The 20,962-nt window shown below is 38.4% G+C and overlaps 1 protein-coding gene across 1 annotated transcript; it reads left to right on the forward strand.

Moving 5' to 3' along the window:
• The first annotated feature begins 19,386 nt into the window (after positions 1–19,386).
• On the forward strand, positions 19,387–20,457 carry LOC114171242. Its single transcript, XM_028056396.1, has 2 exons — positions 19,387–19,600; positions 19,742–20,457. The coding sequence occupies exons 1-2, from the start codon at positions 19,387–19,389 to the stop codon at positions 20,455–20,457; spliced, it is 930 nt and encodes a 309-aa protein (XP_027912197.1).
• Positions 20,458–20,962: the final 505 nt, after the last annotated feature.

A 20,962-nucleotide genomic window follows, 5' to 3' on the forward strand; every position in this document is an offset into this window, starting at 1 on the left:
AAAAACATTGACGAATAAACTTTCTCTAGTTCCATTTCTTTTTCTTTATTTTCCCTTCCTTCTGCAGTTTATATTACTTCTTGTTCTATTCTTTCTTCTTCTGTTTTCTCCTTCAGCCTACGTTGATCCTTACTAACTTGTCTTGGTGTCATAAATTTCTACTTCTTTTGATGTCCCTTATGCCTCAGATAAAGGGAACGTTTATCAAGATGTAGTGTTTTAAAATGAAGCCTGCCCATCCCAAAAGATGACAAGAGTCCATGGGAGATATCACATAATACTTCTTTCACACATTGCCATGTACGAGTTGATGCATGCTTGATCGAGATGAAAGGTTGCTGGTAACTGTAGTTTCTCCACCGATCTTTGGCTCACAACATTGTTTTCGCTTCCGTAATCGAATGCAACTAAACATGGATGGCCTTCGGTTAAACACTTTGTATAATAAACTTCCTTTCCTATTCCAAATCTAGATAGCCAGGCTTTGAATACCAAATGATGTGAATCCACAGGGTTCGATTCGTTTGACTGATCTATCATTGTTGGAATGCTAACAAGAAAGAAATTTGAGAAATTATTTAAAACGAGAAAGTGGAAACATAAAGAAGATGGAACGAAAATTGATAGACATCACACTTCCAAGAATGGAAGATAAGCCTAAGAGTTGAGACACACAAAGGGATAAAGGATCTTTGATTAAACTCATGGATTCTTGAATCACTCAAGAACTTAGGAGAATCATTCTCACTAAGATAGATGAGATAAAACTGTTTATTTTCTGAATAACACTCAGCTTGCCTTCGTTGATGAAAATGGTTCAACTTATATAGGAGCTTTAACCATCAGAATTTCAAAAGACACATAAATTTCAATATCATCCCGCTTAAAGCTATTAATTAATGATCCACTCAACTAATAACGATCCGCTACTTAATGGTTGATTGTAACTGAATTTAAGGCCACCAAAGTCATCCACAAACTTTGAGCAAAGGTCCTCTTGATCTTCCAAAGGTTGGTTCTTAAGTTGGCATATGGACCCTTATTTCAACTTGAAGATAAAGCAAAACTAAAGCCCATTAATTGGTTAAGCACAAACACAATTTGGTCAGCCAATTTTACAAAGCATTGGGCCCTTATTAAATAAAAGAAACTGCATCAACACGGCGCATTAGTCATCCTCCATTTGACCCATATGCAATTCACATCATACCCTCCTTCTTCGAGAAGATTTGTCCCGAATCTTAAGACACTAGTTTTAATGTAAGTTATTATGATCTCGTGAAGGACTTTTATTTTTTCACAAGTTGAAACTGATTCTCTTCTTCCAGGATCAAATTCAACTTGATATTTGTTACTTTCCAATGGTTGCAATCCGTCATAACATTTCTGGCAACAGTACCCCACCTTGATATGTAACAATAAATAATTCCATGCATTGTTTTGACGAATTTGCTTCTTATCGACGGACCAAATGCATAATAAAGCACTATGAACAAGCTTCCTTTTTAAACATGGAAGTTGGTGTGTTTCATTCACATGCTTATCCTTTTGTTCCTGTAAAATGACATCACAAACTGTAGAAGAAAAAACATTGACGAATAACTTTCTCTAGTTCCATTTCTTTTTCTTTATTTTCCCTTCCTTCTGCAGTTTATATTACTTCTTGTTCTATTCTTTCTTTTTCTGTTTTCTCCTTCAGCCTACGTTGATCCTTACTGACTTGTCTTGGTGTCATAAATTTCTACTTCTTTTGATGTCCCTCATGCCTCAAATAAAGGGAACGTTCATCAAGATGGAGTGTTTTAAAACGAAGCCATGCCCATCCCAAAAGAAGATGACAAGAGTCCATGGGAGCAATATCACATAATACTTCTTTCATACATTGCCATGTACTGATTTGATCCATGCTTGATCCAGATGAAAGGTTGCTGGTAACTGGAGTTTCTCCACCAATCTTTGGCTCACAACATTGTTTTCGCTTCCGTAATCGAATGCAACTAAACATGGATGGCCTTCGGTGAAACACTTTGTATAATAAACTTCCTTTCCTATTCCAAATCTAGATAGCCAGGCTCTGAATACCGAATGATGTGAATCCACAGGTTCGATTCGTTTGATTGATCTATTATTGTTGGAATGCTAGAAGCAAGAAATTTGAGAAATTATTTAAAACGAGAAAATGGAAACATAAAAGAAGATGGAACGGAAATTGATAGACATCACACTTCCAAGAATGGAAGATAAGCCTAAGAGTTGAAACACACAAAGGGATAAAGGACCTTTGATTAAACTCATGGATTCTTGAATCACTCAAGAACTTAGGAGAATCACTCTCACTAAGATAGATGAGATAAAACTCGTTTATTTTCTGAATAAAACTCAGCTTGCCTTCATTGATGAAAATGGTTCAACTTATATAGGAGCTTTAACCATCAGAATTACAAAAGACACATAAATTTCAATATCATCCCGCTTAAAGCGATTAATTAATGATCCACTCAAGCTAATAACGATCCGCTACTTAATGGTTGATTGTAACTGAATTTAAGGCTACCAAAAGTCATCCACAAACTTTGAGCAAAGGTCCTCTGATCTTCCAAAGGTTGGTTCTTAAGTTGGCATATGGACCCTTATTTCAACTGAAGATAAAGCAAAACTAAAGCCCATTAATTGGTTAAGCACAAACACAATTTGGTCAGCCAATTTTACAAAGCATTGGGCCCTTATTTAAATAAAAGAAACTGCATCAACACGGCGCATTAGTCATCCTCCATTTGACCCATATGCAATTCACATCATACCCTCCTTCTTCGAGAAGATTGTCCCGAATCTTAAGACACTAGTTTTAATGTAAGTTTATTATGATCTCGTGAAGGACTTTTATTTTTTCACAAGTTGAAACTGATTCTCTTCTTCCAGGATCAAATTCAACTTGATATTTGTTACTTTCCAATGGTTGCAATCCGTCGATAACATTTCTGGCAACAGTACCCCACCTTGATATGTAACAATAAATAATTCCATGCATTGTTTTGACGAATTTGCTTCTTATCGACGGACCAAATGCATAATAAAGCACTATGAACAAGCTTCCTTTTTAAACATGGAAGTTGGTGTGTTTCATTCACATGCTTATCCTTTTGTTCCTGTAAAATGACATCACAAACTGTAGAAGAAAAAACATTGACGAATAAACTTTCTCTAGTTCCATTTCTTTTTCTTTATTTTCCCTTCCTTCTGCAGTTTATATTACTTCTTGTTCTATTCTTTCTTTTTCTGTTTTCTCCTTCAGCCTACGTTGATCCTTACTGACTTGTCTTGGTGTCATAAATTTCTACTTCTTTTGATGTCCCTCATGCCTCAAATAAAGGGAACGTTCATCAAGATGGAGTGTTTTAAAACGAAGCCATGCCCATCCCAAAAGAAGATGACAAGAGTCCATGGGAGCAATATCACATAATACTTCTTTCACGCATTGTCATGTACTGAATTTGATCCATGCTTGATCCAGATGAAAGGTTGCTGGTAACTGGAGTTTCTCCACCAATCTTGGCTCACAACATTGTTTTCGCTTCCGTAATCGAATGCAACTAAACATGGATGGCCTTCGGTGAAACACTTTGTATAATAAACTTCCTTTCCTATTCCAAATCTAGATAGCCAGGCTCTGAATACCAATGATGTGAATCCACAGGGTTCGATTCGTTTGACTGATCTATCATTGTTGGAATGCTAACAAGCAAGAAATTTGAGAAATTATTTAAAACGAGAAAATGGAAACATAAAAGAAGATGGAACGGAAATTGATAGACATCACACTTCCAAGAATGGAAGATAAGCCTAAGAGTTGAAACACACAAAGGGATAAAGGACCTTTGATTAAACTCATGGATTCTTGAATCACTCAAGAACTTAGGAGAATCACTCTCACTAAGATAGATGAGATAAAACTCGTTTATTTTCTGAATAAAACTCAGCTTGCCTTCATTGATGAAAATGGTTCAACTTATATAGGAGCTTTAACCATCAGAATTACAAAAGACACATAAATTTCAATATCATCCCGCTTAAAGCATTAATTAATGATCCACTCAAGCTAATAACGATCCGCTACTTAATGGTTGATTGTAACTGAATTTAAGGCTACCAAAAGTCATCCACAAACTTTGAGCAAAGGTCCTCTGATCTTCCAAAGGTTGGTTCTTAAGTTGGCATATGACCCTTATTTCAACTGAAGATAAAGCAAAACTAAAGCCCATTAATTGGTTAAGCACAAACACAATTTGGTCAGCCAATTTTACAAAGCATTGGGCCCTTATTAAATAAAAGAAACTGCATCAACACGGCGCATTAGTCATCCTCCATTTGACCCATATGCAATTCACATCATACCCTCCTTCTTCGAGAAGATTGTCCCGAATCTTAAGACACTAGTTTTAATGTAAGTTTATTATGATCTCGTGAAGGACTTTTATTTTTTCACAAGTTGAAACTGATTCTCTTCTTCCAGGATCAAATTCAACTTGATATTTGTTACTTTCCAATGGTTGCAATCCGTCGATAACATTTCTCGGCAACAGTACCCCACCTTGATATGTAACAATAAATAATTCCATGCATTGTGTTTGACGAATTTGCTTCTTATCGACGGACCAAATGCATAATAAAGCACTATGAACAAGCTTCCTTTTTAAACATGGAAGTTGGTGTGTTTCATTCACATGCTTATCCTTTTGTTCCTGTAAAATGACATCACAAACTGTAGAAGAAAAAACATTGACGAATAAACTTTCTCTAGTTCCATTTCTTTTTCTTTATTTTCCCTTCCTTCTGCAGTTTATATTACTTCTTGTTCTATTCTTTCTTTTTCTGTTTTCTCCTTCAGCCTACGTTGATCCTTACTGACTTGTCTTGGTGTCATAAATTTCTACTTCTTTTGATGTCCCTCATGCCTCAAATAAAGGGAACGTTCATCAAGATGGAGTGTTTTAAAACGAAGCCATGCCCATCCCAAAAGAAGATGACAAGAGTCCATGGGAGCAATATCACATAATACTTCTTTCACACATTGTCATGTACTGAATTTGATCCATGCTTGATCCAGATGAAAGGTTGCTGGTAACTGGAGTTTCTCCACCAATCTTTGGCTCACAACATTGTTTTCGCTTCCGTAATCGAATGCAACTAAACATGGATGGCCTTCGGTGAAACACTTTGTATAATAAACTTCCTTTCCTATTCCAAATCTAGATAGCCAGGCTCTGAATACCGAATGATGTGAATCCACAGGTTCGATTCGTTTGATTGATCTATTATTGTTGGAATGCTAGCAAGCAAGAAATTTGAGAAATTATTTAAAACGAGAAAATGGAAACATAAAAGAAGATGGAACGGAAATTGATAGACATCACACTTCCAAGAATGGAAGATAAGCCTAAGAGTTGAAACACACAAAGGGATAAAGGACCTTTGATTAAACTCATGGATTCTTGAATCACTCAAGAACTTAGGAGAATCACTCTCACTAAGATAGATGAGATAAAACTCGTTTATTTTCTGAATAAAACTCAGCTTGCCTTCATTGATGAAAATGGTTCAACTTATATAGGAGCTTTAACCATCAGAATTACAAAAGACACATAAATTTCAATATCATCCCGCTTAAAGCGATTAATTAATGATCCACTCAAGCTAATAACGATCCGCTACTTAATGGTTGATTGTAACTGAATTTAAGGCTACCAAAAGTCATCCACAAACTTTGAGCAAAGGTCCTCTTGATCTTCCAAAGGTTGGTTCTTAAGTTGGCATATGGACCCTTATTTCAACTGAAGATAAAGCAAAACTAAAGCCCATTAATTGGTTAAGCACAAACACAATTTGGTCAGCCAATTTTACAAAGCATTGGGCCCTTATTTAAATAAAAGAAACTGCATCAACACGGCGCATTAGTCATCCTCCATTTGACCCATATGCAATTCACATCATACCCTCCTTCTTCGAGAAGATTTGTCCCGAATCTTAAGACACTAGTTTTAATGTAAGTTTATTATGATCTCGTGAAGGACTTTTATTTTTTCACAAGTTGAAACTAATTCTCTTCTTCCAGGATCAAATTCAACTTGATATTTGTTACTTTCCAATGGTTGCAATCCGTCGATAACATTTCTTGGCAACAGTACCCCACCTTGATATGTAACAATAAATAATTCCATGCATTGTGTTTGACGAATTTGCTTCTTATCGACGGACCAAATGCATAATAAAGCACTATGAACAAGCTTCCTTTTTAAACATGGAAGTTGGTGTGTTTCATTCACATGCTTATCCTTTTGTTCCTGTAAAATGACATCACAAACTGTAGAAGAAAAAACATTGACGAATAAACTTTCTCTAGTTCCATTTCTTTTTCTTTATTTTCCCTTCCTTCTGCAGTTTATATTACTTCTTGTTCTATTCTTTCTTTTTCTGTTTTCTCCTTCAGCCTACGTTGATCCTTACTGACTTGTCTTGGTGTCATAAATTTCTACTTCTTTTGATGTCCCTCATGCCTCAAATAAAGGGAACGTTCATCAAGATGGAGTGTTTTAAAACGAAGCCATGCCCATCCCAAAAGAAGATGACAAGAGTCCATGGGAGCAATATCACATAATACTTCTTTCACACATTGCATGTACTGAATTTGATCCATGCTTGATCCAGATGAAAGGTTGCTGGTAACTGGAGTTTCTCCACCAATCTTTGGCTCACAACATTGTTTTCGCTTCCGTAATCGAATGCAACTAAACATGGATGGCCTTCGGTAAACACTTTGTATAATAAACTTCCTTTCCTATTCCAAATCTAGATAGCCAGGCTCTGAATACCGAATGATGTGAATCCACAGGGTTCGATTCGTTTGACTGATCTATATTGTTGGAATGCTAACAAGCAAGAAATTTGAGAAATTATTTAAAACGAGAAAATGGAAACATAAAAGAAGATGGAACGGAAATTGATAGACATCACACTTCCAAGAATGGAAGATAAGCCTAAGAGTTGAAACACACAAAGGGATAAAGGACCTTTGATTAAACTCATGGATTCTTGAATCACTCAAGAACTTAGGAGAATCACTCTCACTAAGATAGATGAGATAAAACTCGTTTATTTTCTGAATAAACTCAGCTTGCCTTCATTGATGAAAATGGTTCAACTTATATAGGAGCTTTAACCATCAGAATTACAAAAGACACATAAATTTCAATATCATCCCGCTTAAAGCTATTAATTAATGATCCACTCAAGCTAATAACGATCCGCTACTTAATGGTTGATTGTAACTGAATTTAAGGCTACAAAAGTCATCCACAAACTTTGAGCAAAGGTCCTCTGATCTTCCAAAGGTTGGTTCTTAAGTTGGCATACAGACCCTTATTTCAACTGAAGATAAAGCAAAACTAAAGCCCATTAATTGGTTAAGCACAAACACAATTTGGTCAGCCAATTTTACAAAGCATTGGGCCCTTATTTAAATAAAAGAAACTGCATCAACACGGCGCATTAGTCATCCTCCATTTGACCCATATGCAATTCACATCATACCCTCCTTCTTCGAGAAGATTTGTCCCGAATCTTAAGACACTAGTTTTAATGTAAGTTTATTATGATCTGTGAAGGACTTTTATTTTTTCACAAGTTGAAACTGATTCTCTTCTTCCAGGATCAAATTCAACTTGATATTTGTTACTTTCCAATGGTTGCAATCCGTCGATAACATTTCTGGCAACAGTACCCCACCTTGATATGTAACAATAAATAATTCCATGCATTGTGTTTGACGAATTTGCTTCTTATCGACGGACCAAATGCATAATAAAGCACTATGAACAAGCTTCCTTTTTAAACATGGAAGTTGGTGTGTTTCATTCACATGCTTATCCTTTTGTTCCTGTAAAATGACATCACAAACTGTAGAAGAAAAAACATTGACGAATAAACTTTCTCTATTCCATTTCTTTTTCTTTATTTTCCCTTCCTTCTGCAGTTTATATTACTTCTTGTTCTATTCTTTCTTTTTCTGTTTTCTCCTTCAGCCTACGTTGATCCTTACTGACTTGTCTTGGTGTCATAAATTTCTACTTCTTTTGATGTCCCTCATGCCTCAAATAAAGGGAACGTTCATCAAGATGGAGTGTTTTAAAACGAAGCCATGCCCATCCCAAAAGAAGATGACAAGAGTCCATGGGAGCAATATCACATAATACTTCTTTCACGCATTGTCATGTACTGAATTTGATCCATGCTTGATCCAGATGAAAGGTTGCTGGTAACTGGAGTTTCTCCACAATCTTTGGCTCACAACATTGTTTTCGCTTCCGTAATCGAATGCAACTAAACATGGATGGCCTTCGGTGAAACACTTTGTATAATAAACTTCCTTTCTATTCAAATCTAGAGAGCCAGCTCTGAATACCGAATGATGTGAATCCACAGGTTCGATTCGTTTGACTGATCTATTATTGTTGGAATGCTAACAAGCAAGAAATTTGAGAAATTATTTAAAACGAGAAAATGGAAACATAAAAGAAGATGGAATGAAAATTGATAGACATCACACTTCCAAGAATGGAAGATAAGCCTAAGAGTTGAACACACAAAGGGATAAAGGACCTTTGATTAAACTCATGGATTCTTGAATCACTCAAGAACTTAGGAGAATCACTCTCACTAAAATAGATGAGATAAAACTCGTTTATTTTCTGAATAAAACTCAGCTTGCCTTCGTTGATGAAAATGGTTCAACTTATATAGGACCTTTAACCATCAGAATTACAAAAGACACATAAATTTCAATATCATCCCGCTTAAAGCTATTAATTAATGATCCACTCAAGCTAATAACGATCCGCTACTTAATGGTTGATTGTAACTGAATTTAAGGCTATCAAAAGTGATCCACAAACTTTGAGCAAAGGTCTTCCTGATCTTCCAAAGGTTGGTTCTTAAGTTGGCATACAGACCCTTATTTCAACTGAAGATAAAGCAAAACTAAAGCCCATTAATTGGTTGAGCACAAAACAATTTGGTCAGCCAATTTTACAAAGCATTGGGCCCTTATTTAAATAAAAGAAACTGCATCAGCACGGCGTATTAGTCATATGCTTCTTTGAATTTTCTTGTTCTTGTTTCAAGTTTTTGAACTATTGCATGAGATCTATGCCTTGTGTTGTTGTATGCTCCTTGAAATTGATTTTGACCTAATTTTAAGGAACTAAGTGTTCAAGATACCCTAAAACATCCTTCTCATTATTTTAAGTACCTAGTTTTGAAAAGAAAAAGTGTTTTCAAGACCAAAAACAGTTTGGCCGAGAGCTTTTACAATGCTTGGTGAATCCATTTGGCAATTTTTACTAGGTGTTATGCTACCAAATTTTATACTGGATTTTGGGTGATATTGGCAAATTAGTTCCATGTTTTGACTTGGTTATGATCTTTCATGGTGTATGCATGATTTGAGGTATAATCTTGGCTTGTTCAAATGCTTTCCATAGAGTCCTTAAAAGTGCTTTTAATTGTTTTAGTCTTGTTAAAAGTTTTGTCTCAAACTTTTCTTCTTTAGAGTTTAGCTTTCCTTGTTTTTGTGCTTTTCTTGCTTGTCACTAGGTGTTCTTTGTTTTGTCTTAGTAGTTTTCTTTTCTTGAAACTCTTGGGATGTTGTGGCCGAATCACTTGTATTGCATTTGAAAGGTTTTGAACAAGTTTTGAAAAGTGTTTGCTTCACTCCTTTGGTGGATTTTGAGTGCTAGCCTTGCCTTGTTACTTTGGGAGAGTGATCTAAACACTTGGGTTACATTTTGGGTTGGATTTGCTCTCGGTTTTCATGTTGTCTAACCTCTAATCCATTTATTTTTTCTCCGATTTGAGTGTTTTTGTTGTAGGAATCATGGCAAGTTCATCAAATGCACCTACACCAAACAAAAACAATACATTGATGAGATTGCTTCGGGATTTGAAGTTGTCTAGGAAGGAGGCCTTTGAACAATTGAGAAAAGACAAGGAGCAAAGTGACCTAAGAATCCAAGAGCACATTCAAAGGCTTGAAGCTAGGGAGAAAGAAAGAGAGCCTAGGAAAAGAGGGCATTCTAGGCGCAACCCATCACAAGAGAAGCAAACTCTAAAGATTCTAAGTTCTATGGTGGAAGTGATCCCAAAATCTTCCTTGATTGGGAAGCTAAAGTTGATCAAATTTTCAATGAAAATCATGTAAAGGATCAAGCACAAGTTGATCTAGTAGTTTTAGGATTTTTGGAGTATGCCAATACTTGGTGGCATAAAGTTTGTAAGAATTATGACCAAGGGCCACCCGCGGCTTCTTGGATGGACATTAAATCTCTTATGCGCGCTAGATTTGTTCCTCCCTCCTATAAGAAGGAACTTCTTTTGAAGCTCCAAAGGCTTCACCAAGGTTCTATGAGTGTGAGTGAGTACTTTAAAGAATTAGAGTCTCAAATGCGTAGGGTTGAAATAAAAGAAACTAACAAAGAGAAAATAAAAAGATTTGTGAGTGGTCTTAGGAGAGACATACAAGACCAAGTAGAGTTGTATGAGTACTCCACTCTTGAAAATGTTTTCACACTTGCCCTTGGGATTGAAATTCAATTGAAAAGAAAAAGAAGGGCAAGGAAGAGTTACTCACCCAACCACTACTTTAGTCACTCATGGAAGGGAAAGGATAAAAAGAAACATGATAAGTTCCCTTCTAGCTCTCATCAAGAACCACCAAGTAAAAGTAAGTCACCAAGTGATCACATTCACCATTCCAGTTCTCAAAGATCAAGTTCCATTAAATTTTTAAATGTTTGGGTTATAATCACATTGCTTTAAATTGCCCAACCAAAAGGACCATGATCTTAAAGAAGAGTAATGATGTTGAAAGTGAACACTCATCTCCCCATTCTCTTTCAAAAGAATCTTCTTCCTCTAGTAAAACTAAAATTTTTGAGAAAGACCCTATGTTATTAAGGCGCATGATAGGTCTAGATCAAAGTGAGCTTGAGCCAACTCAAAGAGAAAACATTTTTCAATCTAGATGCAAAATTAACAAATGGGTTTGCTCTCTAATTATTGATGGAGGAAGTAGTACCAATGTAGCTAGCACAAGGTTGGTGGAAAAGCTTTGCTTAGAGACCATTCCTCATGCTAAGCCCTACAAGCTTGCTTAGATAAGTAAAGAGGGAGAAATAGATGTCAATAAACAAGTCCTAATTAACTTCTCTATAGGAAGCTACAAAGATGAGGTGTTATGTGATGTTGTTCCCATGGAAGTCACACATATCTTACTAGGTAGGCCATGACAATTTGATAAACAAACTTTACATGATGGCCATACCAACCAATACATTTTCTTCATAAATGGGAAAAGATCACTTTACTACCTTTATCACCTCAAGAAGTTAATAAGGATAGAAATATAATAAGAAAAGATAAAGAAGAAAAAGAAAAGGGGCAAGCTTTCACCAAGGTGTTACTTGCCTACAAAAAAATTATTCCAAAGCAAGATGTACATCACCCTTCCTTCTCTTCCAAGCCAAAAAGGAAGGCCCAAAGCACAAGCAAGAGAAGAAGAATAGTCTAGAAAATAAAGATGGCCTAACCAAAGCTAGGGGTAATACCCTTAGAAAGGATGGAACAAGAGCTCACAAAAGGGAGGCGCAAATCCTCCCCCAAATCAAGTCAAGCTCTATCTACAAAGGCTTAAAGAATTTGTGGTCAAAATCTCTCCAAGGAGGGGAGGATGATGAAGGATTGACCCCAACCAAGGATGGAGGCAAATGCTTAAGAAGACTAAGCATGTTTAGAAAGGAAGTTCACTAATCCTTCATCCCTTTCATTTGTGTTTGCTATTTTTGATTCCATAAGTTGACTTAGTTGAATCAACTTTAGTTGACTTGTTGACCTTTGACTAGGTTTGACTTGTTGACTATAGTTGACTTGACTTAAGCCAACATGCTAATCTATGTTTATTTGCTTTGTAGGTTAATTAGGAGTAAGAAAGCAATGCTAGGTGGCGCATGGTGATTGGGGAGCATAAATGATGTGGAGGAGAGAGTAAAGCAAAGGCATAAAGCATAAAGTAAAAGGCATGAAGTAAGTGTACCTATGTAGCTTTGGTCTCCTTGTTTTTAGCACACTTTGGCCACTTTTTGGAGACATATGAGACACATTCTTTGTCTCCTTTTGTGCTAGAACGAAATTAGCCTTGCACACACCATAGTTAGCTCTTTTGTCTCTCATTTTTGTAACCTTATTTGACCTAGTTTCTAGAAGGTAAGGTTAGGTTTTTGTAGAGACATCCTTAGGTGTCTTTTATTTGCTTAGAGGCCCCTAAACTCTTCTATATAAGGGGTGCTCCTAGACATGTAAAAGGGTTGAACATTTTGAAGTAAAAACACTCTTGTGTCTCAACCATTTGTGAGAGTTTCCTCCCTTGGGAGTGAATACTTTTAAGCCTTATCTTGCATAGCAAGTGGCGACACACATCCACTCATCTTCAAGGTTGCCATGGCTTCTAGCCTAGCCTTGTAGTGGCATGTTTCTCACATTTTTACCATTTCTTTCCTTTCCATTTTATGTTTTCTTCTTCCTTTAATTGTTCTTGGTTTTCTATGGTTTATATGCCTTCCATTTCCTTTTTGTTTTGAATCAATCCATCATCTTCTTCTCTTGAGCTTTGTGAAAGGAACCTTCACATCTAGATAGCTTGCTATCTTAATGTCCAGTGGGGATTCCACTTAGCTTTCTTAATCAACTCACACCATATTCAATATTCTTAAAAAGGAACAAGATAATCCTTCATCAGTCCCTCATGCCTCAAATAAGGGAACGTTCATCAAGATGTAGTGTTTTAAAACGAAGCCATGCCCATCCCAAAAGAAGATGACAAGAGTCCATGGGAGCAATATCACATAATACTTCTTTCACGCATTGTCACGTACTGAATTTGATCCATGCTTGATCCAAATGAAAGGTTGCTGGTAACTGGAGTTTCTCCACCAATATTTGGCTCACAACATTGTTTTCGCTTCCGTAATCGAATGCAACTAAACATGGATGGCCTTCAGTGAAACACTTTCTACAATAAACTTCCTATCCTATTCCAAATCTAGATAGCCAGGCTCTGAATACCGAATGATGTGAATCCACAAGCTTCATTCGTTTGACTGATCTATTATTATTGGAATGCTAACAAGCAAGAAATTTGAGAAATTATTTAAAATGAGAAAATGGAAACATAAAAGAAGATGGAACGGAAATTAATAGACATCACACTTCCAAGAATGGAAGATAAGCCTAAGAGTTGAAATCACAAAGGGATAAAGGACCTTTGATTAAACTCAAGGATTCTTCAATCACTCAAGAACTTAGGAGAATCACTCTCACTAAGATAGATGAGATAAAACTCGTTTATTTTCTGAGTAAAACTCAGCTTGCCTTCATTGATGAAAATGGTTCAACTTATATAGGAGCTTTAACCATCAGAATTACAAAGACACATAAATTTCAATATCATCCCGCTTAAAGCTATTAATTAATGATCCACTCAAGCTAATAACGATCCGCTACTTAATGGTTGATTGTAACTGAATTTAAGGCTACCAAAAGTCATCCACAAACTTTGAGCAAAGGTCTTCCTGATCTTCCAAAGGTTTGTTCTTAAGTTGGCATACAGACCCTTATTTCAACTGAAGATAACGCAAAACTAAAGCCCATTAATTGGTTGAGCACAAACACAATTTGGTCAGCCAATTTTACAAAGCATTGGGCCCTTATTTAAATAAAAGAAACTGCATCAACACGGCGCATTAGTCATCCTCCATTTGACCCATATGCAATTCACATCATACCCTCCTTCTTCGAGAAGATTTGTCCCGAATCTTAAGACACTAGCTTTAATGTAAGTTTATTATGATCTCGTGAAGGACTTTTATTTTTTCACAAGTTGAAACTGATTCTCTTCTTCCAGGATCAAATTCAACTTGATATTTGTTACTTTCCAATGGTTGCAATCCGTCGATAACATTTCTCGGCAACAGTACCCCACCTTGATATGTAACAATAAATAATTCCATGCATTGTGTTTGAGGAATTTGCTTCTTATCGACGGACCAAATGCATAATAAAGCACTTGACAAGCTTCCTTTTTAAACATGGAAGTTGGTGTGTTTCATTCACATGCTTATCCTTTTGTTCCTGTAAAATGACATCACAAACTGTAGAAGAAAAAAACATTGACGAATATACTTTCTCTAGTTCCATTTCTTTTTCCTTATTTTCCCTTCCTTCTGCAGTTTGTATTACTTCTTGTTCTATTCTTTCTTTTTCTGTTTTCTCCTTCAGCCTACGTTGATCCTTACTGACTTGTCTCGGTGTCATAAATTTCTACTTCTTTTGACGTCACTCATGCCTCAAATAAAGGGAACGTTCATCAAGATGGAGTGTTTTAAAACAAAGCCATGCCCATCCCAAAAGAAGATGACAAGAGTCCATGGGAGCAATATCACATAATACTTCTTTCACACATTGTCATGTACTGAATTTGATCCATGCTTGATCCAGATGAAAGGTTACTGGTAACTGGAGTTTCTCCACCAATCTTTGGCTCACAACATTGTTTTCGCTTCCGTAATCGAATGCAACTAAACATGGATGGCCTTCGGTGAAACACCTTGTATAATAAACTTCCTTTCCTATTCCAAATCTAGATAGCCAGGCTCTGAATACCGAATGATATGAATACACAGGGTTCGATTCGTTTGACTGATCTATCATTGTTGGAATGCTAACAAGCAAGAAATTTGAGAAATTATTTAAAACGAGAAAATGGAAACATAAAAGAAGATGGAACGAAAATTGATAGAAATCACACTTCCAAGAATGGAAGATAAGCCTAAGAGGTTAAACACACAAAGGGATAAAGGACCTTTGATTAAACTCATGGATTCTTGAATCACTCAGGAACTTAGGAGAATCACTCTCACTAAGATAGATGAGATAAAACTCGTTTATTTTCTGAATAAAACTCAGCTTGCCTTCATTGATGAAAATGGTGCAATTATATAGGAGCGTTAACCATCATAATTACAAAAGACACATAAATTTCAATATCATCCCGCTCAAAGCTATTAATTAATGATCCACTCAAGCTAATAACGATCCGCTACTTAATGGTTGATTGTAACTGAATTTAAGGCCACCAGAAGTCATCCACAAACTTTGAGCAAAGGTCCTCTTGATCTTCCAAAGGTTGGTTCTTAAGTTGGCATACAGACCCTTATTTCAACTGTAGATAAAGCAAAACTAAAGCCCATTAATTGGTTAAGCACAAACACAATTTGGTCAGCCAATTTTACAAAGCATTGGGCCCTTATTTAAATAAAAGAAACTGCATCAACACGCGCATTAGTCATCCTCCATTTGACCCATATGCAATTCACATCATACCCTCCTTCTTCGAGAACATTTGTCCCGAATCTTAAGACACTAGTTTTAATGTAAGTTTATATGATCTCGTGAAGGACTTTTATTTTTTCACAAGTTGAAACTGATTCTCTTCTTCCAGGATCAAATTCAACTTGATATTTGTTACTTTCCAATGGTTGCAATCCGTCGATAACATTTCTCGGCAACAGTACCCCACCTTGATATGTAACAATAAATAATTCCATGCATTGTGTTTGAGGAATTTGCTTCTTATCGACGGACGAAATGCATAATAAAGCACTATGGACAAGCTTCCTTTTTAAACATAGAAGTTGGTGTGTTTATTCACATGCTTATCCTTTTGTTCCTGTAAAATGACATCACAAACTGTAGAAGAAAAAAACATTGACGAATATACTTTCTCTAGTTCCATTTCTTTTTCCTTATTTTCCCTTCCTTCTGCAGTTTGTATTACTTCTTGTTCTATTCTTTCTTTTTCTGTTTTCTCCTTCAGCCTACATTGATCCTTACTTACTTGTCTTGGTGTCATAAATTTCTACTTCTTTTGACGTCACTCATGCCTCAAATAAAGGGAACGTTCATCAAGATGGAGTGTTTTAAAACAAAGCCATGCCCATCCCAAAAGAAGATGACAAGAGTCAATGGGAGCAATATCACATAATACTTCTTTCACGCATTGTCATGTACTGAATTTGATCCATGCTTGATCCAGATGAAAGGTTACTGGTAACTGGAGTTTCTCCACCAATCTTTGGCTCACAACATTGTTTTCGCTTCCGTAATCGAATGCAACTAAACATGGATGGCCTTCGGTGAAACACCTTGTATAATAAACTTCCTTTCCTATTCCAAATCTAGATAGCCAGGCTCTGAATACCGAATGATGTGAATACACAGGGTTCGATTCGTTTGACTGATCTATCATTGTTGGAATGCTAACAAGCAAGAAATTTGAGAAATTATTTAAAACGAGAAAATGGAAACATAAAAGAAGATGGAACGAAAATTGATAGAAATCACACTTCCAAGAATGGAAGATTAGCCTAAGAGGTTAAACACACAAAGGGAAAAGGACCTTTGATTAAACTCATGGATTCTTGAATCACTCAGGAACTTAGGAGAATCACTCTCACTAAGATAGATGAGATAAAACTCGTTTATTTTCTGAATAAAACTCAGCTTGCCTTCATTGATGAAAATGGTTCAACTTATATAGGAGCTTTAACCATCAGAATTACAAAAGACACATAAATTTCACTATCATCCCGCTTAAAGCTATTAATTAATGATCCACTCAAGCTAATAACGATCCGCTACTTAATGGTTGATTGTAACTGAATTTAAGGCAACCAAAAGTCATCCAAAAACTTTGAGCAAAGGTCTTCTTGATCTTCCAGAGGTTGGTTCTTAAGTTGGCATACAGACCCTTATTTCAACTGAAGATAAAGCAAAACTAAAACCCATTAATTGGTTAAGCACAAACACAATTTGGTCAGCCAATTTTATAAAGCATTAGGCCCTTATTTAAATAAAAGAAACTACATCAACACGGCGCATTAGTCATCCTCCATTTGACCCAAATGCAATTCACATCATACCCTCCTTCTTCGAGAAGATTTGTCCCGAATCTTAAGACACTAGTTTTAATGTAAGTTTATTATGATCTCGTGAAGGACTTTTATTTTTTCACAAGTTGAAACTAATTCTCTTCTTCCAGGATCAAATTCAACTTGATATTTGTTACTTTCCAATGGTTGCAATCCGTCGATAACATTTCTCGGCAACAGTACCCCACCTTGATATGTAACAATAAATAATTCCATGTATTGTGTTTGACGAATTTGCTTCTTATCGACCGACCAAATGCATAATAAAGCACTATGGACAAGCTTCCTTTTTAAACATGGAAGTTGGTGTGTTTCATTCACATGCTTATCCTTTTGTTCCTGTAAAATGACATCACAAACTGTAGAAGAAAAAAACATTGACGAATATACTTTCTCTAGTTCCATTTCTTTTTCCTTATTTTCCCTTCCTTCTGCAGTTTGTATTACTTCTTGTTCTATTCTTTCTTTTTCTGTTTTCTCCTTCAGCCTACGTTGATCCTTACTGACTTGTCTCGGTGTCATAAATTTCAACTTCTTTTGATGTCCCTCATGCCTCAAATAAAGGAAACGTTCATCAAGATGGAGTGTTTTAAAACGAAGCCATGCCCATCCCAAAAGAAGATGACAAGAGTCCATGGGAGCAATATCACATAATACTTCTTTCACGTTGTCCCAACCATACCCAAAGTGCACGGCCTCGGCCTCTAAAGTCTACGCGGCATTTCCCTCCTCAAGACTGGAAGGCTGATGTCCCAACCGCACCCAATGTACACGGCCTCCACACCCCTAAGCATGCAACCTCAGTAAACCCAACCACCACACACCCTGTGTCGGCTACCTCTTCTTCAACATGCGGCCCTTAACAAAGACCCGGGCCGCACACTTCTCGCTAGACATCCCCTCTTATAGTACGCGACCACCAAACACACTCCAGACTGCATACCTTGTACTAAAGAATGCCCCTCCCTTCCCAGGCGGCCGCCAGCGAACCTCTGAAGCCGCATCCTCTTCCAGACATCCCCAATCACAAACAAAAGGTTTTGCGGCAACAAATTCCCTAAGCCGCCTATCCCGCACTACGAATACCCCTCCCTAGGACAATCCAAATCCATGACGTAACCATTTCGATCAATAAGATGAGATCAACCATTCGTAGTCATTCTCACGACCGAGTGCTGAATACCGCCTACCCCTGAGGGATCTCCTGGTAATTTCCCCCTCAGCACTGGATCCAAGAATAGCCAAGAAGGGAATATTGGGCCAAAAGCCAATCCCAGGTAGGACCCACAGGTAAAAAAGGTATAAATAGCACACTATCCTATGCATTGATTACGCATTAAATATTCTCTGTAACCATTGACATCACTCAGCACTGACTTTGGCATCGGAGTGTCTTTTGTAGGCACACCTGCGCCGTGACCATAGCCCTTCGAAGCCAGAAGACTCACTCGGCATCCCAACATCAAGATAGTACGTGAGACTTGTGAAGTACAGCTTGGTCCCATAAGAACAATTGGCGCCCACCGTGGGGCCCTCGAAGAGTATTTCGCAAGATCAGCCCTCCCCGTCCCAAGACCATGGTATCCACAAGAAGTAGACCAGCTGAAGTGCCTACCAGACCCCCTGTAATGGAAGTGGGAGACGCCGGTCCCTCGTCCGACATATCTCACATTCTAGAGGCTTAAGCTAGAATGCAACAAGAATTCACAGAGTATAAGAAAAGGAATGCAGATGAAATGGAAGCGCTGAGAGAAGAGAACTCCCGACTCAAAAGGAGGATTGAAGCAGGCAAGGCCGTGGAAGAACCTGAGGTCGCCCCTTGCAGGGCAGAGCCCCCACCCGCCATGGAGGAAGAAAGCAAATACAAACCCACGGGTCACACAACCGGTGGCAACTACAATCCTTTCGCCTCCCGAAGAAACCGTAGGCACCCGTTCGTCGACGGGATCGTAGAAACACCACTGCCTCATAAGTGGAAGGCTTCAACTGTCACCTACAATGGCACCACTAACCCAGATGAGTTCATATCCATTTATACCAACCAAGTCGCCCTTTACTCGACTGACGACACCGTAATGTGCAAGTCCTTCTCTGTTGCACTCAGAGGATCGGCATTAGAATGGTTCATGAGCCTACAGCCCTACACTATAGATTCCTTCAACACGCTTACCACCTCTTTCACCACCCAGTTCGACACCAGCCGTCGGCACGACCTCACATCCCTGTCACTCCTGAACTTAAGACAAAAGGAAGGAGAGTCCCTTTCACCTTCATTGACAGGTTCGGCGTAATCGCCATGAAGATCAAAGACCTCACCCCAAACTTGATATTGCACTATATGGTAATGGCACTAAGACCGGGACCGTTTGCTGACGAACTAGCCATGCGCCCGCCCTTGGGAATGCAAGAGCTGCGAAAAAGAGCATCGATGTTCATCAGAGTCGAGGAGATTCGGCATTACCAAGACAGGGTCCGGACCACCCCAACCCACCTGGAAGCTAAGAGGGGCGGTAGGGAGCCTGGGGGTCGGGACCAAAACCGCCTCAAAGACAGAAAGCAAGCCAGATTCTCTAATTACGCCCCCCCTTAACGCCCCCAAATCCCGTATTCTTGATGAGGTATTGCAAGCTGAACTCATCGCTCCACCTAAGAGATTCCAAAACCCACCAAACCCGACCTAAGCAAGTATTGCCACTACCACCGCAACAATTGCCACACAACAGAGGAATGTGAGACTCTTCGCGACAAAATAGAAGAACTTGTACGGGCCGGACACCTGCGGCACTATGTTAAAAACACAACCGAAGGGAACCCTAGGACCCAATACGAGAAGTATCCACGCAGGAACATTCCACGAAGGGATGACCCGAGAAACGAACCAAGGGAACCCAGACAAGAACCTAGGAAAGCACAAATTCTGAGTGAAGGAGGGAGGAACCACCTCAAGGGGGGAGGCGCCCAGAAGAAAGACCCCCCTGAGAGGAACGATAAACACCATATCAGGAGGGTTTGCGGAGGTGGATGTTCCTCCTCTTCTAGAAAAAAGCACCTGAGGGCAGTCCAGTCTGTCTACGCCGTCTACAGGGGACCTAGGAGAAGAATGCCACCAATCACTTTCAGCGACTCTGACTTCCGAGGAGTCGACCCCAACCAAGATGACCCTGTGGTCATAACCATAGAACTCGAAAACTTCGTCGTAAAGAAGGTGCTAATCGACCAAGGAAGCTTGGTAGATATCATATACTGGAAGACCTTCCAACAACTCCAGATCCCCGCTGAAGAACTGACCCCATACGACGAACCCATATACGAATTTTCTGGCGAAAGGGTGCCAACCCGAGGATATGATGAAAGCAGGTTTTGTTGAAGAAGCGCGGTACACCACCTGGCTAGCAAACGTCGTTATGGTCAAGAAACAGAACGGCAAGTGGCGTATGTGCGTCGATTACACGAACTTGAACAAGGCATGCCCTAGAACGTGTACCCGTTGCCCAACATAGACCGTCTGGTAGATGGGGCAGCTGGAAGTGGCACACTCAGTTTCCTAGACGCATACTCTGGATACAACCAGATACCGATGGCGGAGGATGACGCGATCAAAACTGCCTTCATTACGGAAGAAGCAAACCTATACTACAAAGTTATGCCCTTCGGGCTAAAAAACGCAGGCGCTACCTACCAAAGGCTAATGGACAGGGTCTTCAAACCCTTCCTCGGTAACAGCGTCGAGGTATATGTCGATGACATAGTGGTCAAATCCCCAAACCCCACCCAACACGCCCTAGATCTCGTCAAGTTTTCAAAGCCATACGAAGATACAATCTCCGCCTGAATCCAGAAAAATGCACCTTTGGAGTAGAAGGGGGAAAATT

Source organism: Vigna unguiculata, unplaced genomic scaffold, assembly GCF_004118075.2.
Source record: "Vigna unguiculata cultivar IT97K-499-35 unplaced genomic scaffold, ASM411807v1 contig_141, whole genome shotgun sequence".
Classification (NCBI taxonomy): Eukaryota; Viridiplantae; Streptophyta; class Magnoliopsida; order Fabales; family Fabaceae; genus Vigna; species Vigna unguiculata.